Source organism: Stenella coeruleoalba, assembly GCF_951394435.1.
Source record: "Stenella coeruleoalba genome assembly, chromosome: 9".
In the NCBI taxonomy this organism is placed as follows: domain Eukaryota; kingdom Metazoa; phylum Chordata; class Mammalia; order Artiodactyla; family Delphinidae; genus Stenella; species Stenella coeruleoalba.
Window position 1 is genome coordinate 63,619,200 of NC_137155.1, and position 27,562 is coordinate 63,646,761.

The 27,562-nt window shown below is 43.3% G+C and overlaps 1 protein-coding gene across 5 annotated transcripts in view; it reads left to right on the top strand.

The window, feature by feature from the left end:
- LOC307192045 (uncharacterized protein) overlaps positions 1 to 27,562 on the top strand; it is a 440,635-nt gene that overhangs the window by 325,423 nt on the left and 87,650 nt on the right. For 3 of the 5 annotated variants that reach the window (XM_079932466.1, XM_079932465.1, XM_079932468.1), the window contains 5 exons: positions 2,454 to 2,503; positions 3,276 to 3,387; positions 3,996 to 4,311; positions 4,947 to 5,135; positions 19,837 to 20,057. In XM_079932466.1, coding sequence (XP_079788592.1) covers positions 2,454 to 2,503; positions 3,276 to 3,387; positions 3,996 to 4,230 — 397 coding nt within the window. In that variant the 3' untranslated portion in view covers positions 4,231 to 4,311; positions 4,947 to 5,135; positions 19,837 to 20,057. Of the gene's footprint in view, positions 1 to 2,453; positions 2,504 to 3,275; positions 3,388 to 3,995; positions 4,312 to 4,709; positions 4,861 to 4,946; positions 5,136 to 19,836; positions 20,058 to 27,562 lie in introns of those variants that run through there. The other 2 variants (XM_079932467.1, XM_079932469.1) reach the window with 2 other exon arrangements.

The window sequence follows — 27,562 nt, forward strand, 5'->3', positions numbered from 1 at the left end:
GTTAAGGCAATAGCACTTATGTCATAAGAAATCTGCCTGATGGACCACATTTTGTGATAAAAGCAAATTGAGAAGCATGTTAATGCACTTAGTAACAGATGTGCACAGATGTATTCAGGCTGATGGGAAAGCTCTTATCAGACCGCTCAGGGCAGGCGAGGGAGGAGAGCCATGTGCTGGGACAGATAATTCCCAGCTCCTTTTGTGTGCAAGGAATGAGGGTCATTCCTTCATCCAACATCCAACAGTGTTTCCTAGTGGCCTGTTACATACCAGACACTATGGTAGGTGCAATGATAGCCTGGTGAGACAATGGACATGGTCGCTTGTCCTTGAGATACCTGTTCCCACCAACCAACAGCAGTGGGAACAACACTTCCAAGTAGGAAGAATCTCAAAGATCATCCTTTGAGAAATTCTAATTGAGAGATGTTTCCATACTTAAAGTAGCATTTGCCAACAAGGAGTAAAGAGAAGCTTGCTGCATTTTGTTAGGCAGGATAGTTGTGCCCAAAGTAGATATCAATTTGTCTTTTCCAACAATTCATTGGGATTGATGCCCTTATGAACACTTCCCATCTGAAAATCTTTATGGAGAAACTTCAGCCTATTTCTATAAGAACATATTATCTAAGCAGTCTGTCCATTAAGACAAGCTTCAGTTATCTTGATGATTGATAGTTTATAATTAGAAACGCTAATGAAAGCAACTTTATAATCTGTAAATCCAAATATTAAGAACCCTTATCATTTTGAATGCTCTGGCTCTTTGCCTTGTTTTTCTTTCTTTCTTCTTTTATATCTATTTTTTGTTTCCACTATTATCTATTTTATTTTTCTTTATAAGTTATCTTAATTCCTTTAGGAATAAATAAATAAGTTTTAATATGAGAACCTATTTTGGAAAAGAGGAGCTTACTTATATTATTTTGAACTTGGACTATCTCACTGAATAATCTACATAAGAGCCTCAAATGCCAGCTTTGCTTATAGCTTTGCTTTTACCATTTGTCCTAAGGTTCTGTCTGTCCTTAGTTTTTAGTGCTTGTTATCATTGGTGGATTTGTTTTTTGGTTTGGTTCTCTCTTCTTTCTTTCTTTCTTTGTTTTTTTTTCTTTTTTTAAATTACTTTTAAATTTTTATTTCTTTTTAATATTTATTTTATTTTTTTATTTTAATAACTTTATTTTATTTTTTTTCTTTCTTTCTTTCTTTCTTTTTCTCCCCCTTTTCTTCTGAGCCATGTGGCTGACAGGCTCTTGGTGCTCCAGCCGGGTGTCAGGGCTGTGCATGTTTAGGGGCTCAGAAAGTCCTTACTCAGCTGGTTGGACATGGGAATCCCCAGGGGGCCAGGGAGGTGAGAGGGACAGAGAAGCTACTTCCCAAGGTTCACGAGAAGCCTGGCTTCCTGTGCATTCTTTTCTCCTGACCTGCCCGCATACAATGAACAGCTTGACTTTCAGTGGGAGAACATGTATCTCTTGAAAATGTGTGTTTCCTAAAATCTTATAAACATTAAATAGAAGAATACCAAAGCCTGGGGATGCAGTGCCGGGGTGATTCTTAGTGAGAGAGGCCTCCATTCAAGTCAAAGGAACCAGCACTGACAGCCCACCACACACTCAATGCCAAGTGCTGGACAGAGTCCTGGGGAAACAGAGACCCACAGAAATATGGATTCAGTGTGGAATGCAGGAGGGCAAATGAGCCATCACCAGCCATGCCAGCTATGTCACAGACAGGTACAGAGTGCTGATGGAAGTAGAAGGTACAGGAGACTCATTCTATCCAGGCAAGTTAGGGAGGTTCTAGAGAGGGAATCATTTCTAGCTGTGTCTTGATAAGACCTGCGTGTTGTAGGAAATCATAACATATTCTCACATAAGATATGATGAGGAAGGTAGAAAAGTCCCCCAGAGTCCCACCACCCAGGGCAGTCACTGTTAGCCTCTTACATACCCGCTTCCAGACCTCTCTGCCCAGCCAGCGTTCATTCACCATTGACCCCAGTTTGCGGGCACTTTGCTAAAGGTTTTTCACAATCTCACTTTATCCTCACAGCAAACCTGGATGGCAGGTAGAATTGGAGAGAGTGGTACTGATGTGGGGACTGGCATAAGTGTCAATCCTGGCTTACTGGCAAGGAGATGGGAGGTTTAAGAAAGAGAATTAACCTGCCCTGGTTAGCAGAACTCACCACCTGGTCTGTCTGACTGCAGAGCCCTGGCTCCTTACCATCTCAGGGGATGGGTCCTGTTCCCAGCTCCAGCTGGGAGTCCAGGGTGACACGGGATGTGAGGGTGGGGAGAAGAAGGTGGTGAGTGGCAGGAAGTGAAGCTGGGCGCAGAAAACACTGAGTGCTTTGCTGAGAAGTTTGGACTTCAGCCTGAAAATAATGAAGTGTCATGTAGATTCCTAAGCATGAAAGTAACGAAATCTGTTTTGTGTTCTAGAAAGATCCTGCTGGCAGCCACATGCAAGTGGGGGCATAACCTGCAGCAGGGTGAGTGTTATGAGGCAGTCCAGGTGCAGAATGAGGAGATGACCCTCAACCAGAACAGCAGACTTGGGGAAGGAGATCCAAGGAATCTGTCAGGAGGAATCACTGAGTGAAAGGAGGTGGGGGATGAAGAAGACAGAGGAAATCAAGGAGGACCCTAAGCTGGGGTCCTAGTCTCAGTGACCGAGGGGTTTCTATTCATGAGAACCCTTCCCTGTGCTGAGCACTGTGTTGACACTAGAGCACAAGGGTGAATTAGGACTGATCTAGTTTATAATTGGCACTCTTAGATGGACCCATGACAGCATCACCTTACTCCACATTCCCCTTGATGGAGAAGATGGGAGTGATGAGATCCATGTGTACATGTCAGCCTGACACAAATGTGTCACTTGAAATGAACGTGCCACAGATTTTCAAGGACAGCCTTTCTTGAGGGTCTGAAACCAGAGGGCTGGACCAAGGTTGATTTTTAATCATTTACAGAAGTATCTAGATGCTGTGATGAATTGTGGTGGAAACAGAAAGAAACCATTTATTTCCATTTCTTTAATGCCATTAACATGAACTTGGAGTTTTCATGTCCCAGATCTTGGTGCCATGCAGGGACACATTCAGTTAGATTCTCTCTTATTATTTTCAACTCATCGAGACTTGAGCTCTTTGTGTTATTAGAAAAAAAAAATCTTAGATATGCCTTTGGTAGAATGGAAGAGTGGTGTTAATGCAATTAAATCTAACTGGATAAGGTCTGATAAACTCTGATATTTTATAGATAATGACTTAGACCCCCTGGAGTGGAAACCCCGTAAATGGAGCCGCTTTCAACTTTTGGATATCTCCAGTATCATCAATCTGTGTACTGGGAATTTTGAACTGAAACTCAGGTGAGCAAGAGTTGTGCTTTCTTTAATTCCTACCACTTCTCTTGATTTCTAACTCACAGTCCCTTCCTACTGGCTTGGCTGAACATTGAACATCAGTCTTTCTGGGCGTTTCTAACTCCCTCCCCATTGGGCCTGTCCACAGAAATCTTACTGGGACAGGGCACCCATGTGTTCCTTAAGTGCCGTCCCCAAGGCTTGTGCTGCCCCACAGTCAGCCTTGTCCACTTGGCATTTGGGCGTGGAATTTCCTGAGACTGCCTTTGGCCCTGTCTGCCTGGACCCGAGGCCGCAAACTAAAAGGCTATTAACCCATTGTGGCCTGGACAGGTTTGGGGTTTGTTTTTTTTTTTTTTTAGCTCACACACTGTTTTTTTTTAATCAGGACATTTCACATTTAAAAAAAAATCTAAATTTCCAGCTTCCCTTAAAAGATGTAGAAACACTGGACCCACTTGTTCTTGGCACTGACCAGCTGGGGCTGAGCAGCAGCTTCCCCCTTCAGAGAGGACTGAGTCCTCCAGCCCATCCAGTTCCTAAGATGCCCCACAGATGTCAGCTACCATCCATCACCCCTGCATCATCGCTGCACACTTTCGTTTTTCTCACAGGAGAGAAATCGTTTTCTGTACCTGTCATAGAGTGCGTTCCCCTGAAGCCAACACTGAGACAGAGATGAACACGCAGGAAGTTAAGCGAGAAGTGCTCTTGGAATCAGAACCTGGAAAGGAGAGAGAAGGGTATGGAACTGGGCAGAGGAAGAAGCTGGGCTACCACGCAGTCTCAACAGTGACCTCAGCCAGCCTCATGAGGAGCTCTGAGGCAGCGGCCCTTTTGTTGTGGTGAAAGGAGCCAGGCCTCTATACTCCTGAATCAACCAGTCATTGGCTAAGGTTGTCCCTGGAAAGGAGCAAGACCTTGGACCAGGTATGTCTCTTCAGCTGAGGGCAGCTCCTGGCCGCTGGGGAATTAGTCCTTTAGTCTGACGGGGGATCTGGGTGGTGTATGGCAACATCAACTATAGCACCCATGTGGGAGGGGTGGAATCAGCAGGCTTAGAGGGGTGCTGCAGGCCCCTCTACTCATGCACGCTACGTCCCTGGTTCCCATGGGCATTGGAGCCAAACGCTCCTCTCTAGGGGTTCTGCTAGAGCCCAGGGACAGCTGCCTGGGATGCGGGTAACTGGCCCTTTGGCCCATGCAGCTGAACATTCCTCCACCATCTCTCTTGTTCTCCCTCCCTGACCCAGCACCACCAAGGCCACAGGAACCTTTTTCCAATCTGGGGAAATCCTACTACCTTTATATCAATATTTTTTCCACAGGTCCGCTCACCACTGCCTTTCAGCCCCTCTGCAGAGCCTCATCCCTCAACAGAGGCATTCAGAACACAAAGGTCAAAAAGAATCGCTGGTTATTTCTTCTTCCCTCCCTGCCACAAGTCTCCTTGAGACAATGAGCATGGAGGCCACTACCTGTTGGACTAGGAGGGAGGGAAATGAGAAAATACAGGGAGATAAGAAAAACGTTAAGCGAGTATTGCTGGCTCTCTATTTACCCAGGCCCTGGCCAGGAATCAGACCAAGCAGCAAGCAAGCACAGGACCCCACCGATGCTACCCTACCCAGAAGGCTGTCTCCAGCCCTGCTCCCCAGCCAGAGTCCTGCAGGGGAATGATTTTCACTGTATTTCCTCTGAGAGCCCTGACCCTACGGGGGCCTGAAAGAAGCCACACTCCAGCCAAGACTCAGGTACAAGGAACATTTTCCTTACATGAATGAAGTGGGACCATCCCTTCTTTTATCCACCTCTTTCCTCTTCTTCACTGCTCCCCAGCCACTGTCCTCTCCACCCTGATGCCCCAACTCGTTTTGCTATTTTCTTCACTAGGCCTTCCTAGCATTGCACTATAATTAAGGGGTCATCCAGAGGCTTCATCTGCCAGGAGACAAGCCATCAAGATTGTAGATTAGTGCAGCCACTATGGAGAACAGTATGGAGGTTCCTCAAAAATTTTAAAGTAGGACTCCCATGTGATCCAGCAATTCCACTTCTGTGCTTTTATTTGGAGGAAGTGAAAACTAACTTGGAAAGATAGCTGTACCCCCATGTTCACTGCAGCATTATTTACAATAGCCAAGACATGGAAACAATCTAAGTGTCCATGGATGGATGAACAGATAAAGAAGATGTGATATATATCCATATATATATTATAATATTCCATTGTGTGCATATGTACATACAAACACAATGAAATACTCTTCAGCCATAAAAAAGAAGAAAATCCTGCCATTCACAACAACATGGATGGACCTTGAAGGCAGCTTGCTAAATGAAATAAATCAGACAGAGAAAGACAAATACTGTATATCTCACTAAAACGTAGAATCTAAAAGAAAAAAAAAAAACTCATAGAGAAAGATATGAGATCTGTGGTTACCAGAGAGGCAGGTGGGTGGGATGGGGGGATTGGGTGAAAGGAGCCAAAAGATACAAACTTCCAGATATAAGATAAACAAGTCCTGGGGATATAATCTACAGCATGATGACAATGGTTAATAATGTGTATTTGAAAGTTGCTAAGACAGTAGATCTTAAAAGTTCTCATCACATGGAAAAGAAATTTTCATTGTATACCTGAAACTAATGCGATATTATATGTCAATTATATCTCAATGAAGTAAAAATAACTTTTTAAATGTCAAGTCAGCTCTCTGAGGGTGTCTGGCCAATTTTCCAACTCACAGCCCCGTAGGTAGTGCAGCCCTCTTTCTACCTGTTGTGCTGCTGTACCTGCAGCAACCAGCAGGCTGGTCACTCTTTCCCACTCTCAGTGCACTTCCTGCTTGTGCAGGTCTATTAGATTCTCTTTATCTAACCTAGAGCACTTAACAGAGGAAACACATGCCTATAATTTACAGAAAGATATGCATTTAATAAAATAAACAGAGGAGGCTGATCCACATCAGGAAATATATATCCACATGATCCACCCACATCTAGGCTATGATGTGGAGACGAGGGTCAGCGGTTGGCCTGGGGGCTCTGTGTGGAGAGAGGGCAGTGTCCTTCCATAAACTGTGTCCCACAGGCCTGTGTCTCCTTTGCAATGGACCTTGACTCAGAGTCCTTACATTTTTGTGAACTAGTCTGTGTGAAATGAGCAAAAGCTCAAGGAAACACCAAGCCTAAATAATGGACTTGAGGCAGGGAAAGATGAGCACTCAGATGCTGCCTGGGGTAGGGGAGGCCTCCCAACAGGACCCTCTGTAGCGTTTCAGGGTGCCTGGGATTCAGACAGGCGAGGAGGGAGAGTCAGGACACTTAAGGAAGGTGGACTAGTGGTAGGACCACATTTGCTTTTTTCCAGATTCTGAGAGAGATAAACCATCCTCCCTGCCTTTAAGAAGTTCCTAGAAATCAGAGCGTAGACAGCAAGGGCTTCCCCACAGACTGGGAAGGTTGGGAGGAAAGGCGGAGGGGTGATAGATTGGGCTTGAGGGAGCGAGGATTGGAGGATGATTTTCAGAGAAGGTGACACCTGCAGTGGGCTTTAGAGGATGAAAAGGATTTCACCAAGCAGGGGGCATTTCTTCATGGCTTGGGGCAGAGGGGAACTGCTGTGTTCTCAGAACACCCATGGTGTATTCACCGCCCCTGTGCTAGACAGAAGGAGGAATGGAAAGAGGTGGATTGTGGAGAAGTGTCCTTCACAAGATTCTTAATTCCTCACTCTTCCCAAATATAATCCCCATCAAATACAAACATGAGACCAGCTCTGGGAAAGGGAGGCATTTTCTTCTTCTGCAAACTCAATTTCTTTTTCTTTTTCTTTTTTAAATTTATTTATTTGTTTTTGGCTGCGTTGGGTCTTCGTTGCTGCGCGCAGGCTTTCTCTAGTTGCGGCGAGCGGGGGCTACTCTGCATTGCGGTGCGCGGGCTTCTCATTAGGGTGGCTTCTCTTGTTGTAGGGTACGGGCTGTAGGTGTGCGGACTTCAGTAGTTGTGGTGCACGGGCTTAGCAGCTCCACGGCATGTGGGATCTTCCCGGACCAGGGCTCGAACCCATGTCCCTGCATTGGCAGGTGGATTCTTAACCACTGCGCCACCAGGGAAGCCCTGCAAACCCAATTTCAAAGCACAAAGCAGCCACTTGTCTTCAAAGTTCGATGGAGACTTGCACCTGCCAGGAAGAGAGCTGCCTGCCAGTTGCCCTTAGAAAATGAAGATACAGACAGCTCACAGAAAGACAAAATTGTATTGACTTAGTCAATTTTCGTTTCTCTCCAGCCCACCAAATTTACATTAACTGTTATCGGGTGACTCAATTAACCTCTCTGCTCCTTGAATTAATTACTCTTGCCATGTTGTTCATGATGAGAGATGGAAAGTCCATTCAAGAAAGATATTTTGAGTACATACTATGTGCCAGGCATCGTCAGAGAGCTGGAGATTCAAAGATGAAAAACATTCATCAGAGGACTAAAATTGCAAAGCAGAGACCTACACAGACCACCAGCAGTGATGGAACTGTGTTGCATGGATAATAAAATCATGGATGTACAGAGTTGCCCTAATACACATCCTGTCCCCAGAGCCCACAATCCCTGAAATGGGACACACAACAGGCACCGTGGAGAAGCAACACATGCACCCCCTCTAGGAAGGCTCCACAGAACGCTGTCCCCCACGGAGGCTGGGCTGTGACCAAAGAACTGCTTTGGGGGTATCCACTGGGAAATGCTTTCAGTTCCACTGTATGTTTGAAATTTTTCACTTAGAAAAATGGTGAGAGAGAAGAATGCTCTTTTAAACCAGTGCTTCTCAGAATTTAATATGCATAAGAACCACCTGGGATCTTGGTAAAACACCAGTGCTGGTGTAGGAGGTGGGGAAGGGGTAGCATTGGTAACAAGCTCTCAAGTGATGCTGCTGCTGCTGATCTGGGAACCAGACTCTGAGTAGCAAAAGGTTTTAAATGGCCTAAAATGTTACATTGCAAAGGTGTGGGTACACTCCAACAAGTCAAATCAACTCAACATATTAAATATACAAGGTGGAGCTACCGAAGGGGTGAGAGAGAGCCCTTTCCAGGGGACGTGGAAAGCAGGGAGACCTATACCATTAAATACATACAATTTGTAAGCAGGAAAGTGACTTCACGGGGGTTCTCAATGCAGGACACTCAGTAGAATCACTTGGTATATGGTAAACACTATGATGCTGAGACCCCACCCCAGAGATTATACTTTAACAGGTTTGCAGTACCCAGGCATTGATATTTTTTAAAAGCTTTCTAGAGAACTCTGACGTGCACTATCTAATCAGTGCTGTCCAATGATATCATCCATGGGTTTGGAGCTGGCAAGCTGAGAAGTGGGTAGCTCTAGTGATGGGCGTTCTCCTTACTCTGCCTGTGAGGACTAGAGCACAGTGGGAGCCTGAATTATTTTATTTCCCAGCAGGGAGGCTGGGCTGGGCTGAGCCACCCCCAGGCCCCTCATGCAGCGTGGGGCAGTTGTTCCTTCCACCATTAGATTTTTAGGGCTGGCAAAGAACTTGGGGATCATGAAGCCCTAGACAGTCGGTGGCCCAAACCAAGGCTCAGAGTGGCTCTGTGACCTCCCCACAGTCACATCACCAAGGAAAGAATATACCAGGAATGGGGTGAAGACCCAGGATGCTGTACATCAGACCTGTGGGTGCTCCCTTCTGACCCTTACATACAGATCTTCCTAGGCGCTCTCCAGGGGAAAAAAATCATTCTGCAGTGCCTGATCTCATTGGACAGCAGGGAGAAGAGAAGAAAGGCAGTGAGTTGACTTGATTAGCTCTTATACGTGACCCTACCAGCCAAGGTCTTGAATGGTGGGTCTCAGTGTGCCCTGTATCTCCCTGCTGGGACCTCAGTGGGGCTCTCCAGTGTAAAGGTAAAAAGCCCCAGGTAAGGAGCTGGACCTTCCATCTCTGCTAGCGACACCCACTGTGACCACTGCCCTGGGGCAGCCAAGCCAAAGACCAAGAACCCACCAGTCAGGGGCTCTCCTCCAGGCCCTGCCCCAAGATGCCCAGCAGCAGCTTAATTTTATATGTCCACATCTGTGTTCCATTACAGACTGCAGACTCCACTAGAAGATCAAGACGAATTGTTGGTATTATTTGCAGCTCTAAAGATCAGCCCTGTCCCATTGAACACAGGCTCATAGTCAGGTCTGCGCACGTGGGAGCTCTGGCCTGCCCCTCTGACCTGCCACATTACCCACTGGGTGCTAATGGGGGGTGGAAAACAACAAGCTTCGAGCCAAGACGACACTGTCCCCCAGAGGCTGCCTGGCCCAAGCCCACAACTGAAATGGAGGAAAAGCAATATCCAGGGCCAGAAAGCCCCCATATTGCCAAGCCAAACACGACTCCTAGCAACTAGGACCACAGCCACATCTTACAGGAAACCCAAAGTAGGCAGAAAAAAGCAGAGACCCTCTCTCCAGTGAGGTGTCAGGACCTCACAGGACCAAAGGGAGGTCTAGTGGAGTGGCACCTTGGAGCCAGAGAGGAGAGAGCTCGTATTCTGGCATGAATTGAATGAATAAGTAAGTGAGTGATAGTCATTGATCTTTGACCTAGGTACTGAGAAGGGCCCTTTCATATGTTGCTTCAATAAAGCTTCACCACAAGGTACATGTATTAATACCCCAAATGAGGCCTGGGAGACTAGCCAGCCTGCCCAAGGTCACAGCCATTGGGATAAAGGGCACATGACACTTGGGAACTGCAGGATGAGCTAAGGGCACTGGTTCAAATGGATACTCAAAAGCCCAGGGTCATGCCCCATGGGAAAACAGGAAAAACCCACAGATACAACCCAAAACCTGAAAAAACAAAGAGGTCTGGGATTCGGGGTGCTGTTTTCAGGATTGCCCAGGCTGACACTGCGCCGGTGACAGGGTGGCAGGACATGGGCACCGCCCCCCGAGAAGGGCGTGGAGGAGGGTGAGAATGCTGTCAAAAGTGTGCCAAGGACATGAAGGGGGCATGTGGAGCCCTGGAAGGGAGGAAAGCTTGGGGAGGGGGAGTCTTGTAAGAAACTTTGAGGGCCTGGGGGCATGTTGAGGAGTGTCAGGGCAAATGGGGATGTGGGTGTATGGGGACACGGGGGCCATGTGTGCGGCCGTATCAAAGCAGACAGGAGCCTGAGACCACCGCTGCTCTCCTCAGTGTTTCCCCACCGAGGGCTGCCCCTTTGCAGTACAGATTCAGCCCCAGCCTGCCCTTGTTGCCTGGGTGATGCCGGCGTCCAAGCACGGATCCGCTGGGCACTGGCGCCACCTAATGGTGGCAATATTTTACTGGCCATTTCACCAAAATTTGTATCTGTAACACCAACTTTCGCTGAGTGGTCCAGCCAACAAATGGACTGTATTCCCCAAAGGGCTTGTGAATTAATTGTTTGGAGCTCAGGATGTAGTTCCTGGAACAAATCTCATGCTGATAGGAATAATAATAATAAAAACATAATATTGAGAATAGATAACAGAAATAGTAACTGTTTACTATGTGCATGGCCCTTTACAAAACATTTAGTGTTCATTTTCTCATTTAGTCCCTGCAGTACTGCTGTGAGTTAGCTATGATGGTCAACTCCATTTTCCAGAGGAAGAAACTGAGGCTTGGAGAGATCAGGTAACTTATTTCAGGTCTCAGAGCTGGGAAGTGGCAGAATGTGGAATCCAACCCAGACCTGTCTGTCCAGAGCCACACCAACAGAAGCTTGTATGACTCCAAAGCTGTGTTGACATATGGCAGAAAGTTACAGTTATAATTACCACATCTATTACGAGGAAGTAATAACATTTAATAAGCAAGCCTTCTTTCAATCTTGAACATTCAGGTTTGGGGAAAAGGAGTTTTATATTGAGAATTTGGTTTTCTGTCAAAGATTTCTTAACACTTCACATTTCCCAGTTCCTGATTCCTACCACCCCATGCAGCTTTCATTTCGGTACATCACGGTTTATCTCAGAGCCTTGAAAAGAAGCCACATACAAACAGACTGGCCAAAGGAGCACAGGTCAGCTCTGTTCTCCACCCTCATGGCTGGTCCATACAACCAAAATGGGAGGAAAGGATATAACCTCCATCACACAGCATGAGTTAACCAGGGAACAAAATTAATCAGCTGATCAATTCAAATTAGTTGATAATCCAATTGATCTCTTCAAATTAATCAAAAGAAGAACACTCCAATGGAAAAATAAACAAGTAACACAAAAAGGCGATCCACAAAAGGATAAGCATGAAGTTGCCATAAACACATGAAAGTACTGCTGAAGTTCTGTAGAACTTCAATGAAATAAAATACACTGGACCATTACATTTACAATGTTTGGATTTGTTTTGTTTTAAGGTGGCAGTATTAGTGAGGATGCATGGGGAAAGGCCCTCCCATTTTCTGCTGGTGTGTGGTGGTACAACTTCTCTGTAGAGCAACTGGAAATATGCATCACACATCTTTACAAAGTGCCTGCTCTTTGCTTATCAATTTCACTTTAAGGGATTTATCCTGAGGAAATAGATAAGGATGTACCATAAGATTAAGTACAAGCAGTATGTCCTGTATGACCTCATTTTTGTTAAAAAAAAAATCATACACACATCTTTAAGAAAAAGTCTAGGAGAAGGTAAACCAAAACATAAAGTGTGGTCATCACTTGATTATGGAATTAGGACTGATTTTATATTTTCTGCTTTTTTCTTCAATGAATATGCACTAATACTGTAATTTTTTAGGATATATAGATATAGATATAGATATAGATAGATACATAGATGATTAAAGCCAAAGAAATCAGACTTTTTTGTCTTGAGCAGTGGTCTCCAAAGTAGGTTACATGCATGCCAGGGTGTGCAAAAGATGATCCATGGAGATATGGGGAGAAAATATTAAAGCTTCTATTTATATTTATTTTTCATCAAAAAACTAGGAAGATGTTAAGTGTTAGTAACATTTAACAAACAAGCTAACACTGGGCCCTTAAGGGGTCCTCAGGTGAGCCAGGCACAGTCAAGTGGCCTGAGAGTTCCTGATGGCAGCTGGGCTCCTGGGACAGAGATCTTCACTCTCTCCTTCACTTGCTTCCCTTGTCTCATGCCCTATGTACTCTACGTGTGCACAGTTACATTGGTGTATGAATCTGGGATTCAGATTTAACTAAACTAGCCTTCGGCAAATAGACAAGTAGCTTTAAAAGATTCCTGCCAAAAGATGGCAGGTTGCACATGACAATAATAATAATAATGCAAGCACAGCAAGCAGCAAGAGGAAGCTGGCCGTGACACTTCCGCCCCTCCCGAGAGCGAGTCTGCAGCTACGTTATTCGATAAAAGTTATGACAGTCTAATCATATCTGACAAAGAATCAGCAGGAAAGAGCCAGAAAGTGTCCAAGTAGAGGTGATATTTTAACAACAACAAGGATAAGTAAAACAAACTGCATCTGCGCTCAGAAGAGGTTATATTGCTGAGTTAAAAAGCAAAGTGCAGAACGTGGAGTAATAATCAACCGCTTGTAAAACAGAAAGGAAATAATAGGCTTGTATGTGCATTTATATTTTTAGTTTTTTAAATAACCTCCATACTGTTCTCCATAGTGGCTGTATCAATTTACCTTCACACCAACAGTGCAAGAGGCTTCCCTGTTCTCCACACCCTCTCCAACATTTGTTGTCTGTTGATTTTCTGATGATGCCCATTCTAACCGGTGTGAGGTGATACCTCATTGTAGTTTTGATTTGCATTTCTCTAATAATTAGTGATGTTGAGCAGCTTTTCATATGCCTTTTGGCCATCTGTATATCTTCTTTGGAGAAATGTCTATTTAGGTCTTCTGCCCATTTTTTGATTTGGTTGTTTGTTTTTATAATATTGAGCGGCTGAGGTGTTTATATATTTTGGAGATTAATCCTTTGTCCATTGATTCATTTGAAAATATTTTCTCCCATTCTGAGGGTTGTCTTTTTGTCTTGTTTATGGTTTCCTTTGCTGTGCAAAAGCTTTTAAGTTACATTAGTTCCCATTTGTTTATTTTTGGTTTTATTTCCATTTCTCTAGGAGGTGGGTCAAAAAAGATCTTAATGTGATTTATGTCAAAGAGTGTTCTTCCTATGTTTTCCTCTAAGAGTTTTACAGTGTCCGGTCTTACATTTAGGTCTTTAATACATTTTGAGTTTATTTTTGTGTATGGTGTTAGGGAGTATTCTAATTTCATTCTTTTACATGTAGCTATCCAGCTTTCCCAGCACCGCTTATTGAAGTGACTGTCTTTTCTCCATTGTATATCCTTGCCTCCTTTGTCATAGATTAGTTGACCATAGATGCATGGGTTTATCTCTGGGCTTTATATCCTATTCCATTGACCTATATTTCTGTTTTTATGCCAGTACCATACTGTCTTGATTACTGTAGATTTGTATATAGTCTGAAGTCAGGGAGTCTCATTCCTCCAGCTCCGTTTTTCCCCCTCAAGATTGCTTTGGCTATTCGGGATCTTTTGTGTCTCCATACATATTTTAAGATTTTTTGTACTAGTTCTGTAAAAAATGCCATTGGTAATTTAATTGAATCTGTAGATTGCTTTGGGTAGTATAGACATTTTCACAATATTGATTCTTCCAATCCAAGAACATGGTATATCTCTCCATCTTTTGTGTCATCTTTGATTTCTTTCATCAGTGTCTTATAGTTTTCTAGTACAGGTCTTTTCCCTCCTTAGGTAGGTTTATTCCTAGATATTTTATTCTTTTTGTTACAATGGTGAATGGGAGTGTTTCCTTAATTTCTCTTTCTGATCTTTCGTTGTTAGTGTATAGGAATGCAAGAGATTTCTGTGCATTAATTTTGTATCCTGCAACTTTACCAGGTTCATTGATTAACTCTAGTAGTTTTCTGGTGGCATCTTTAGGATTCTCTATGTATGGTATCATGTCATCTGCAAACAGTGACAGTTTTACTTCTTCTTTTCCAATTTGTATTTCTTTTATTTCTTTTTCTTCTCTGATTGCCATGGCTAGGACTTCCAAAACTATGTTGAATAATAGTGGTGAGAGTGGACATCCTTGTCTTGTTTCTGATCTTAGAGGAAATGCTTTCAGTTTTTCATCATTGAGAATGATGTTTGCTGTGGGTTTGTCGTATATGGCCTTTATTATGTTGATATAGGTTCCCTCTATGCCCACTTTCTGGAGAGTTTTTATCATAAATGGGTGTTGAATTTTGTCAAAAGCTTTTTCTGCATCTTTTGAGATGACCATATGGTTCTTATTCTTCAGTTTGTGAGTATGGTGTATCACATTGATTGATTTGTAGGTACTGAAGAATACTTGCATCCCTGGGATAAATCCCACTTGATCATGGTGTATGATCCTTTCAATGTGTTGTTGGATTCTGTTTGCTAGTATTTTGTTGAGGATTTTTGATTCTATATTCATCCAGTGATATTGGTGTGTAATTTTCTTTTTTTGTAGTATCTTTGTCTGGTTTTGGTATCAGGATGATGGTGCCCTCGTAGAATGAGTTTGGGAGTGTTCCTTCCTCTGCAATTTTTTGGAAGAGTTTGAGAAGGATGGGTGTTAGCTCTTCTCTAAATGTTTGATAGAATTCACCTGTGAAGCCATCTGGTCCTGGACTTTTGTTTGTTGGAAGATTTTTAATCACAGTTTCAATTTCATTACTTGTGATTGGTCTGTTCATATTTTCTATTTCATCCTGGTTTGGTCTCGGAAGGTTATACCTTTCTAAGAATTTGTCCATTTCAGATAAAATGGTTATCCATTTTATTGGCATAGAGTTGCTTGTAGTAGTCTCTTAGGATGCTTTGTATTTCTGCATTGTCTGTGGTAACTTCTCCTTTTTCATTTCTAATTTTATTGATTTGAGTCCTCTCCTGCTTTTTCTTGATGAGTCTGGCTAAAGGTTTATCAATTTTGTTTATCTTCTCAAAGAACCAGCTTTTAGTTTTATTGATCTTTGCTATTGTTTTCTTGGTTTCTATTTCATTTATTTCTGCTCTGATCTTTATGATTTCTTTCCTTCTGCTAACTTTGGGTTTTGTTTGTTCTTCTTTCTCTAGTTCCTTTAGGTGTAAGGTTAGATTGTTTATTTGAGATGTTTCTTGTTTCTTGATGTAGGATTGTATAGCTATAAACTTCCATCTTAGAACTGTTTTTTGCTGCATCCCATAGGTTTTGGATCGTCGTGTTTTCATTGTCATTTGTCTCTAGGTATCTTTTGATTTCCTCTTTGATTTCTTCAGTGATCTGTTGGTTATTAATGTAGTTTTTAGCCTCCATGTGTTTGTGTTTTTTACGTTTTTTTCCCTGTAATTTATTTCTAACCTCATAGCGTTGTGGTTGGAAAAGATGCTTGATTTCAGTTTTCTTAAGTTTACTGAGGCTTGATTTGTGACCCAAGATGTGATCTGTCCTGGAGAATGTTCCATGTGCACTTGAGAAGAAAGTGTAATCTGCTGGTTTTGGATGGAACGTGCTATAAATATCAATTAAATCTATCTGGTTTATTGTGTCATTTAAAACTTGTATTTCCTTATTAATTTTTCTGTCTGGATGATCTATCCATTGGTGTAAATGAGGTGTTAAAGTCCCCCACTATTATTGTGTTACTGTTGATTTCCTCTTAGCATTGCCCTTATGTATTGAGGTGCTCCTATGTTGGGTGCATATATATTTATAATTATTATATCTTCTTCTTGGATTGATCCCTTGATCATTATGTAGTGTCCTTCTTTGTCTCTTGTAACATTCTTTATTTTAAAGTCTATTTTTCTGATGTGAGTATTGCTACTCCAGCTTTCTTTTGATTTCCATTTGCATCGAATATCTTTTTGCATCCCCTCACTTTCAGTCTGTATGTGTCCCTAGGTCTGAAGTCGGTCTCTTGTAGACAGCATATATATGAGTCTTGTTTTTGTATCCATTTGGCGAGTTGTGTCTTTTGGTTGGAGCATTTAATCCATTCAGATTTAAGATAATTATCGATATGTATGTTCCTATGACCATTTTCTTAATTGTTTTGGGTTTGCTTTTGTAGGTCATTTTCTTATCTTGTGTTTCCCACTTAGAGAAGTTCCTTTAGCATTGTTGTAGAGCTGGTTTGGTGGTGCTGAATTCTCTTAGCTTTTGCTTGTCTGTAAAGCTTTTGATTTCTCCATCAAATCTGAATGAGATCCTTGCCGGGTAGAGTAATCTTGGTTGTAGGTTCTTCCCTTTCTTCACTTTAAATATATCGTGCCACTCCCTTCTGGCTTGTAGAGTTTCTGCTGAGAAATCAGCTGTTAACCTTATGGGAGTTCCCTCGTATGTTATTTGTCATTTTTCCCTTGTTGCTTTTAATAATTTTTCTTTGTCTTTAATTTTTGTCAGTTTGATTACTATGTGACTGGGCATGTTTCTCCTTGGGTTTATCCTGCCTGGGACTCTCTGTGCTTCCTGGTCTTGGGTGGCTGTTTCCTTTCCCATGTTAAGGAAGTTTTCAACTATAATCTCTTCAAATATTTTCTCAGGTCCTTTCTTTCTCTCTTCTCCTTCTGGAACCCCTGTAATGCGAATGTTGGTGTGTTTAATGCCCCAGAGGTCTCTTAGGCTGTCTTCATTTCTTTTCATTCTTTTTCCTTTTTCTGTTCCGCAGCAGTGAATTCCACCATTCTGTCTTCCAGGTCACTTATCCGTTCTTCTACCTTAGTTATTCTGCTATTGATTCCTTCGAGTGTATTTTTCATTTCAGTTATTGTATCGTTCATCTCTGTTTGTTTGTTCTTTATTTCTTCTAGTTGTTTGTTCTTTAATTCTTCTAAGTCTTTGTTAAACTTTTCTTGCATCTTCTCAATCTTTGCCTCCATTCTTTTTCTGAGATCCTGGATCATCTTCACTATCAATATTCTGAATCCTTTTTCTGGAAGGTTGCCTATCTCCACTTCATTTAATTGTTTTTCTGGGATATTATCTTGTTCCTTCATCTGGTACATAGCCCTCTGCATTTTCATTTCGTCTATCTTTCTGTGAATGTGGTTTTCATTCTACAGGCTGCAGGATTGTAGTTCTTCTTGCTTCTGCTGTCTTCCCTCTGGTAGGTGAGGCTATCTAAGGGGCTTGTGCATGCTTCCTGATGGGAGGGACTGGTGGTGGGTAGAGCTTGGTGTTGCACTGGTGGGCAGAGCTCAGTAAAACTTTAATCTGCTTGTCTGCTGATGGGTGGGGCTGAGTTCCCTCCCTGTTGGTTGTTTGGCCTGAGGCACCTGAACACTGGAGGCCATGGGCTCTTTGGTGGGGCTATTGGCGGGACTCTGAGAGGGTTCAGGAGGGCTCACACCAGGGAATACTTTGCAGAACTTCTACTGCCAGTGTCCTTGTCCCCATGGTGAGCCACAGCCAACCCTGTCTCTTCAGGAGACCCTCCAACACTAGCAGGTAGGTCTGGCTCAATCTCCTGTGGGGTCACTGCTCCTTCCCCCGGGGTCCTGGTGCGCACACTACTTTGTTTCCCCAGTCCTGTTAAAGTTATGCAATCAAATCCCACTAGCCTTCAAAGTCTGATTCTCTGGGAATTCCTTCTCCCGTTGCCAGACCCCCAGGTTGGGAAGCCTGACGTGGGGCTCAGAACCTTCACTCCAGTGGGTGGACTTCTGTGGTATAATTGTTCTCCAGTTTGTGAGTCACCCACCCAGTGGTTATGGGATTTGATTTTATTGTGATTGTGCCCTTCCTACCATCTCCTTTGTCTTTGGATGTGGGGTATCTTTTTTGGTGAGTTCCAGTGTTTTCCTGTCGATGATTGTTCAGCTGTTAGTTGTGATTCTGGTCTTTGCATAGACGTTGGAAGGCTATACCAGACTTTAACAATAGTGGTAACTAGGTTAGAAGAGCAAGAACTGAGGAGACTGACAGGGAAGAAAGGAGACATTGCAGTGTTTTACTCTTAATTTTTGAAGTTTGAACCATGTGAATGTGTTACTCCTCAAAAATGTAAAACAATATTTTTTTTCATGGTCAAGTGGGATTTATTCCCAAGATGCAAGGATGGTCCAACATATGCAAATAAATATATGTGATATACCACATTAGGAGAATGATAAAAACAATATTTTAATGACCTTTTTCTCAGGACCTTTTCCAAGTGTTTCTGAACTATTTTCTACAAAAAAAAGCCTCTACTCTTGAAGTCTGCCCTAACTGGTTTACAAGATGCAATTTAAAAGCTATAACAGCCAATTAGATTTGCCTCATTCTTAACATTTATTTATAATACCTCCTAAAATCTATTCTTCAGAACATTTCTGAAAGTGGCAATGGAAAGAAAAGGAGGGAAAAAGGGAGGAAGGGTGGATAGAAAAGTTTCAATGGGTGCCTCTTGCCTCTAATCCCAGGGGACAGCAATTTTCTCCCCCTAAACTTATCCCACCCCCACCCCCCAGCCGCAGAGGAACTTTTCCCTCTGGCCATTTAGCAAAGGTTTTACCACCTCCTTCTAGACAGCACACAGGTCACAGGATTAGAAATACCACGTAGGACAATGTAGCTCATCCCATTCTCCTAGGAGTGTCTGCTTGACTGATAGGCAAGCCTCCACATCCACTTTAACAGCATTTTTAATACTGTCCTGGGAAGTGACTTAACAAGAAAATACTTCAAGGTTAAAAGTCTTATGAAATCCGCAGGCAACTTCTGGTCTCTAGTCCAGCATGAGTAGCTTGAAAGCCTTGCCCTCACCTGCCAAAGCAGGATCTGACTTTGAGTCTACAAAGTGGCTCCTTACCTTTAAAGGATTCCCACGGGTCTCCAGGAGATTCTGAAGAGGGTCAACTGGACTAACAGAATTTGTGGCCAATGTTCTAAAAGTTACAAATCTCAACTCAAAAGATATCCTCAATTTCATCATCCTCTTTGTCCTTCTAAGTCAATACAGTGACTCACTTTCTTTTTCAATGTGTATCTGAATTTCAGATATCTATTTTGCCATCTTTACTGTGGCTCACAGTGTTCTTTAAAAAATGTATTTAAAATTTTTTTCAAACAGAATGGCTTTAATGTCTGTTTCCTTGTGATACAAGACCCTACCTTCCCTGTGGATCCCAAAGCAGTTCCTAGAAGGAAGAAAACCCACCAGGTTGACTGTTAAGAACTGAGGGATGTGCTCAACGTCATTACTCATTAGGGAAATGCAGACCATAACCACAATGAGATACTACTTCACACCCACTAGGATGGCCATAATCAAATATACAGACAATAAAAAGGGTTGGTGAGGATGTGGAGAAATTGGAAAATTCATACGCTGCTGGTGGGAATGAAAAAGGGTGCAGCCACTGTGGAAAACAGTTGGCAGTTTCTCAAAAAGTTAAGTATAAAATCAGCCTAATTGACTCTTCAATTCCACTCCTAGGTGTACATCCAAAAGAATTGAAGACAGATATTTAAACAAAACTTGTAGATAAAAGTTCGTAGCAGCACTATTCACAATGGTCAAAAGGAAACAATCCAGATAGCCAACTGATGAATGGATGAAATGTGATATGGCCATACAATTGGAATACCATTCAGCCACAAAAAAAGCGCAAAGTACGGATACATGCCACAACGTGGATGAACCTTGGAAACTTTATGGTAAGTGAAAGAAGCAAGACACAAAAAAGTCACATATTAATGATTCCATTTATATGAAATAGAATAGAATAGGTAGATCCAGAGACAGAAAGATTGTTGGCTGCCAGGGACTGAGTGGATGAGTGAGTAGGGAGTGATTGCTTGATGGATATGGAGTTTCTCTTTGAGGTGGTGAAAAAGTTTTGGAACTATTTAGTGGTGATAGTTGCACAACATTGTGAGTATACTAAATGCCACTGGATTGTGTACTTTAAAATGGTTCCTTTATATTACATGAATTTTACCTCGATTTAAAGAAAAACTGGAGGGTGGTGGTCTCCATCCTATGGTTTGTGATCTCCTCATTTCTTCTCCATGCGGATCTTGGGTAAATGACAAAATGCAAAATTTGAGTCTGTGGTCTTTCCAAACCAGTTCTCGCTGGTGCCCAGGAACCAGCCTGGTCATTACTCCACTGTATCTGAACTTCATCCTCTTCCTAGTTCTTCCTGTTCTAGTCCTTCATAGACACTCCTGATCCTTCTACTGGGTAATGATCATTTATTTTTTATTTTTATTTATATTATTTATTTTTGGCCGCATTGGGTCTTCATTGCTGCGCACCAGCTTTCTCTACTTGCGGTGAGCGGGGGCTACTCTTCATTGCGGTGCACAGGCTTCTCATTGCGGTGGCTTCTCTTGTTGCGGAGCTCAGGCTCTAGGGAGGGTGGGCTTCAGTAGTTGTGGCACACAGGCTCAGTAGTTGTGGCTCTCAGACTCTAGAGTGCAGGCTCAGTAGCTGTGGTGCACGGGCTTAGTTGTTCCATGACATGTGGGATCTTTCCGGACTAGGGCTCAAACCAGTGTCCCCTGCATTGGCAGGCGGATTCTTAACCACTACACCACCAGGGAAGTCCCTGGGTAATGATCATTTAAACTGAGCACCTCCTATATCCAAAGTCACTGAGCTAAGCACTTAGCATCCATTAGCTCATTTAATCCTCCCAGCAGTTCCATAAGGTGGGATTGTCATTGTCCCCACTTTACACTTGATGAAACAGAGAAGGACTTTTCCCAGGCACTTGGTCAGTGGAAAAAGGGTCTGAAAACCTGGATTGCAATGGTACCAAAGCCATGGTATAAATCTGTCCTCTGAGATGTTAATGGTATTCCCTGAAAAATAAAGTGGGAATTCATATTAGTAGAATAAAGAATCTGATAAAAATCCCGCAGAAAAAGAACTTTTGAATTTCTTTTCTCCAATGTCCTCCAAAACTAGTTGACCACAGAACTCTCTCCCTCTCCCCCTTCTGCTCCCCATCCCCCTCTTTTCCTTCCTTCTTCCTTCCTTCCTTCCTTCCTTCCTTCCTTCCTTCCTTCCTTCCTTCCTTCCCTCCCTCCCTCCCTTCTCTCTCTCTCTCTCTCTCTCAGAGAACTTCTCTTAACCTATCAGGGACACTAGTATCTCTAGGACCACAGAATGGAAAATGCTGCATCCAAGGGGTGAACTCTCAAGACAGATAGGCCTCTCAGCTGAGTGATGTTAAAGAAAACACGATTCATGACACTTGTTAAAACAGCAAGGCAGACTTTATTCAAGACATTGAGATAAGTATAGGGACTACTGCAGTGGGGTTTTGCAGTAGGGGAGAGAGATTGTGCTCAACTGAATACAACAAGAAAGAGTGAGAATTTAAGGAGCCCAGTGGGGGTCAGTGGATGGAAAATTAGTAAGGGGAAGCATCAGGGGTATGAGGGGGATTCTGACTAAACCGACCTAATAGGATTCTTGCTGAAGGCAGAGCAAGGTGATCAGCCACCCCCTGCGGCATACGGTGGAGGATGAGAAACCAAATCAGATAGATATTGACGCGGGGAGCTTCTGGCTAAACTAACTTAGCAGGATTCTTGCTACATTTAGATGGTGCAAGGACAGACAAAAGCCCAAAAGTCAAGGCCTATTTGGGAAGAAGGCTCAGAGGAGCCTGACTAAAGTTTGGTCAAGGAGAGACTCTGTCAGCAAAGCATCAGCTGAACCCCTGTGCCAGGCTCTGAAAAAACATAAGGGGAAAATACAGAAAAAACACAGAAGAGGAGGCAAAGGAGCAGCAGGACAAATCAAGGGGGCTGTTGTACCAGGACTGCTGGTAGGGATCCCCAGCCCTGAATGCACATCAAAATCCACTGCAGAACTTGAAAACAGAGGGGGAATTTCCTGGTGGTCCAATGGTTAGGACTCTGCGCTCTTACTGCTGAGGGCCTGGGTTCAATCCCTGGTCGGGGAACTAAATTCCCACAAGCCTTGTGGTGCGGCCAAAAAAAAAAAAGAAAGAAAAACAGAAACAACCTCCCTTAGAGGAGGCTCTGAGTGGAGAGAGAACTCAGGCACCTGTACTCTTATTAGTCTCCCCAGGGGACTTTAGTGTGTGGCACGGGTGAGAACCACCCGGGTGGGCTAATCACGTCACACCAGGTGTCCCTCACACACACACACAGCCACCAGTTAAGGTCAGAGAAGACACATGTTCTAAGGGCTTCACGTTTCTCGAAGAAAAGCTATCTTTGGCAGCTCTGACCTCAAGAAGCTGTGATTCTGATGAGGCCAGGATAAGGGAAGGAGGGAGGAAGCCACATCTTTTCCATCTTCACTGGAGCCGGGGCCATTTAGGAGAAATGGCTTCCTCTTCCCCGGAATCCCCGCACTTGCCATCAGAAGCTAGAAACAGGATGAATGATTACAGTTTCTTACAGTAAATCCATTTCATAGGATGGCCCTCATTTACTTTACTTTTTTTTTTAACCTCATTTACTTTACTCATTTACTAAATAAGTGGATTTGTTTGGGGATGGATTTATTTCCATCAATCCTGTCAGCTTTCCATATCATAAACATGTATTTTCTTTTACAAAGCGTTTGTTGTATTCTGTTCTCTGGGATGTGGCTTTAGAAGTTTGCACCCTGAAGACTTAAGATACTCTATTTTTATTTTGTTGTTCTTTAGGCTTTCTGGGTGCCCATGTCCTTGCCTTTATATTAGTGGTTTTCAGAGTGTGGTCCCAGGACCACCAGCACCACCAGCAGCAGCAGCAGGAGCTTGTTAGAAATGCAAATTCTTGGGCCCCTACAGACCTACTGAATCAGAAATCTGGGGTTGGGCAGCAGTTTGTATTTTAACAGGCCTTCATGTCATTCAGATGCACAAATAAGACTGCTTTAAATTATTTTGCTTAATACCCTAAAAGCCTACACTTTGGAGGAAAGAAAAAGAATGCTTCTTCTTCCTGGATTCGGGTATGAGGCAGAGTATCAGAGCTCCCCCTGCTGGTCTCCCAACTCTATTGAATTGAGATTTCTGTTTATGTTTTACAAAAGCAAGAAGGGGGTTCAAAGCAGCAGGTATAAAAGCCTTTGCCTCACCCCAGCCAGATGCATCCCCCAGTGGTATAACTGTGAACAAAGGAGAGCTTCTGAGGGCTTCAGGGAAAAGAATGGTGCTCAGGTAATTCCTACTTGCAGGAGAGAACAAATTTTCCTATACGACTCTCCTCTTGGCCCCAGAGGCTTCAAAAACAAACCCTGCTAACAGAGGTCACTTGTGTCAGTCCACCCACCTGTGACCTAAGTTGCCAGACTGTCCCTCTGAGCAGAATGACCTTTCCCTCCGGTGGGCCCACAGACCAGGCAACCTGAGCCCTGCCCCATCCTGCCCCACAGCCCCCAGGGCTTACAGCTCAGGCCTCCTCTGACCCCCATAGCGAGGGAAGCTGAAAAGATCACGGAGCAGTCCCCAGAGAGGCAGTGAAAGCTGAGGGGAACCTGCTTTTTGAAGACCAACACACGACCATCTTGGATGGATTTTGTTCCCTTTTTGGGGTGGCAATTATGGAATACTCGCCGAGTATGTAGTTCTTAACTGATGCAAATTCAGCCCTTCCTGCTTTGTTTCATGAGACAGAAAACACAGTTGTAGGGAGTGTGGAAACATTTGCCTCCCATGCTTGAATAGATGCCAAGACAGCACCCCAGCAGAGACGAGCACCCATGGGGGAAAGCTTTTCAGTTTCGGTCTCAGGCTTTTCTTACTGGGTAGAGTTCCTCTGCATCCACTTTGCTATTTGCATTGTCTGTCCCCTCTCTCCCTCACTCCTTAATGCCTTCTAGCCAGGACTGGAAAGCAAAAGCTAGGTGCCTGTTCAACGATGTCTTTGAAAGGGAAAGTTGAATGGATCTGGTGGCTGGTCCTGGGTGGTCTACAGAGTGAAATATCATGGCGGCCGACTCAGCTGGGAGATGAGGCTGCAAGGTGATTACCACGGCAGCAGGAGGAGTCTGGGTGGGACACTGGCGGAGGGCTCCTGGGTGCGGCGGTGCTTTAGATCTTGACCCAGATGGGGTTACACAGGCATCCTTTTACTTAACAAAAAGTCAGTAAGTCATGAACAAAAGGTCATAAATATACTTCTGTTTCATGCAGCGGGGATGTTCGTTGCATTTTATAATTTCTTCGAAACATGGCCTTTTAAAAAGGCATCCTGAAGCATTTCCAGTTTAATCACAATATTGTGGCCAAGTTCTCCTGACAGGGGCGTAAGTCAGGAAATGTCTGTGAAAGGGAAATGTCACTCTCTGGCCCCCCAAAGAGAGAGGAATTTGATTTTGTTCTGTGGGAGGAGGCAGACAGGGGAGATATGCCCTTCCAGGGTGTGTGGGCCCCGGGCATCCATGCCCGAGGGCTGCAGGGCTGCAGAGTGTCCGAGCTGGTGGGTGTCGGCACCGGGTGAGAGGACCAGTGAAGCAGAGCGGCCATTCTGGCAGCTGCTGAATGACAGAGCCTCCAGGGGCCTCTGCAGGAGCCCACCTCCCCGATCTCTGCTTCCATCACGGCAGATTACGTGAGGTAAAATGCGTTCTTTATAAAGCCACTCCCAACTTCTCATTAGCTTGCTTTTTTCTTAACAAGAAAACAAATCAGGAGAAACCACAAGAGATCCCCAGGCTGGATCTGAGCTCTCTCTCCAGTGTGGCCAAATGTGACTGAACCCAGAACAAATAGAGATGTTTACTGACAGCCTAATAAACAAATGGGCCCCTTTGGATGTAACCTTGATGAATGGAGCATCCAGGTGTTTTCAATAATGGCAATAAGCACTACGACTCAAAGTATTTCTGATTCAAGTATAATGCATTATTAGGCCATTAGAGGCTGAGCACGGAGGACCATTTGGACACGGCCCCATCAATAATGCTGCTTCCCAGCCTGCATTTAGGCCCAGGGAATTAGTCATCCTGATATTCTATTTAATAAAAACCTCAAGAAGAAGCATCAAAAATCACATTACATTTTAACAGGGTTACAGCAGCCCCGGAGAACCACAAGTTTAATTTTCATAAGAGCATTCATTCCTCAATTATGTCAGACATGAAAATGTAAATGGCAAATTTAATGCTCACAATATCCCTCAAAGCACATTGGCAGGTAAAGGCATATTATGTTGAGTGGATGCTGGCTGCATATTAAGCAGCCCCCAGAGTGAGATGTGGGAGGCGGAGGGCAGAGAGGAGGAGGGATTCAGGCTACTTAGCTGGGCTGCCCCTGGAAGAGCTGTAGCCTCAAAGCAGGGGGTGGAGGAGGGAGAACAAGAACTACAAATGAAGATGAATCTTGTAAGTCTTAGGGATGTGGGTTCCCTGGCACCCCCTCATGGCATTTCCCATAGGTGCCAAAAGCCCAGTTTTTTTGTTCAATGACAGCAGTCAAAAGGTGCTAATGAAGGCATTCCAGGGCTAAAAGTGAGCAGAACTTTCAAGGGATTGCCAGGAATTATATGGAATGTGAGATGGGAATTTGTATTTTAAACAAAATTCCAGGTTAGGGACATCCCTCAGATGTCTGGTCAAGAGTGTGGTAGAAAGAGGAGAATATTATTTATATTTTTAACAGAAGCCACTGACATCAACCACCAAAGAATTTCACTGCCTTTTTCCATAAAGAAAATTGTCTCTGAAAGATGTTCATGATATTTTGATGAGTTTTTTTTAAAAAAGCAATCAATGGCCAAAAAAATCTGATTTTAATTATGTACAGGTACAGGCACACCTCGGAGATATAGCAGATTCAGTTACAGACCACCACAATAAAGTGAATACTGCAATAAAGCGAGTCAACCAGATTTGTGTGTGTGTGCATATAAAAGTTATGTTTACAGTATCCTGTAGTCTATTAAGTGTGCAATAGCATTATGTCTAAAAAAGCAATATATATACCTTAATTTTAAAAAAATATTTTATTTCTATCATCTGACAACATGAAGTTGCCACAAACCTTCAATTTGTAAAACATGCAATACCTTTGAAGCACAATAAAGCAAACCTCAATAAAACGAAGTATGCCTGTACATGCATAAGAACTCATCTGAAATATTATACACCAAACTACTAAGGGTATCTAGGGAGCATGCATTTACCTTTGTAAGCAAAAATAATAATCATAAAGATTTTTTAAAGATAGAAACCCCATTAGAGAATGTCCATTCATAGATAGAGCCATCTCTCCAATGACAAGCAGTTGTACCATTCCTTCTAAGTTGCTCTGTATTTATAATTAAATCAGAATCATAAAACGTGGGAGCAGAGAGAAGGCTCAGATGCAATCTACTCTCATCCCTCCCTTCACTCTGGAGGAAGCTAAGGCCCAGAGAGGTTCATTCATTTAATAAAGATTTGCCAAGAGTCTGAAGTGTGCCAGGCAGGACTCGAGGCTCTGGGCTTCCGTCCAGGGCTTCATCCAAGCCTCAGACTGAAAACTTTGGAGCAGATACATCACTGATAACTGGATTCCATGTAATCCGACATGCGACAACAAATTTTACCATGTTTTTATTTTGTTGGAAATTCACCTTTCCAAAGATCTACTCAGATGTTTTTATTTCAAATAACGTAATGAGTCACTGGTATAAATATTCTTTGCTCTTTTCATATGAGAAAAGCTTTATAAAGGTTAAAAAAGAGGAAAATTTTCAAACTGTATTATTTTATATGTGAAAGAGCCTATAGGGAAAACATAAGAAGGCACACATTAAGTTGATGTCAACAAACTTTTATTGGGCATATATCTCTTATAAGACACTGTGATGGTTGCTAAAGATACAGCATCTCACAGTTTGGGAAGTAGCTAAGCACATAAACAAAGAGGACAGTACAGTGTCATACGGGTCTGAATAAAAGTGCATGCCAGATGTGGCATGGTGCTGAGGGGTGAATGGTTGACTTTGGGAGAGGGTTCAGGGAAGGATTCACTGGGGTAACATCCAAGTTGAGTTTTTAATAATGAGCATGCATTTGCCCAATGGATATAAGAAGTAAAGGGCATTTCCAGCAAAAGGAGCAGCACGTGCAAAGGTTGTTATGTATTAAATCACGTGATGTATGAGATGTGCTAGTGTAGAGGGTGAGGGACCCCATGGGAGGGGAGTGAGAGGGGTGGGGAGGCAGGAGCCAAAGCACAGTGAGCTGTGTATACCGTGAA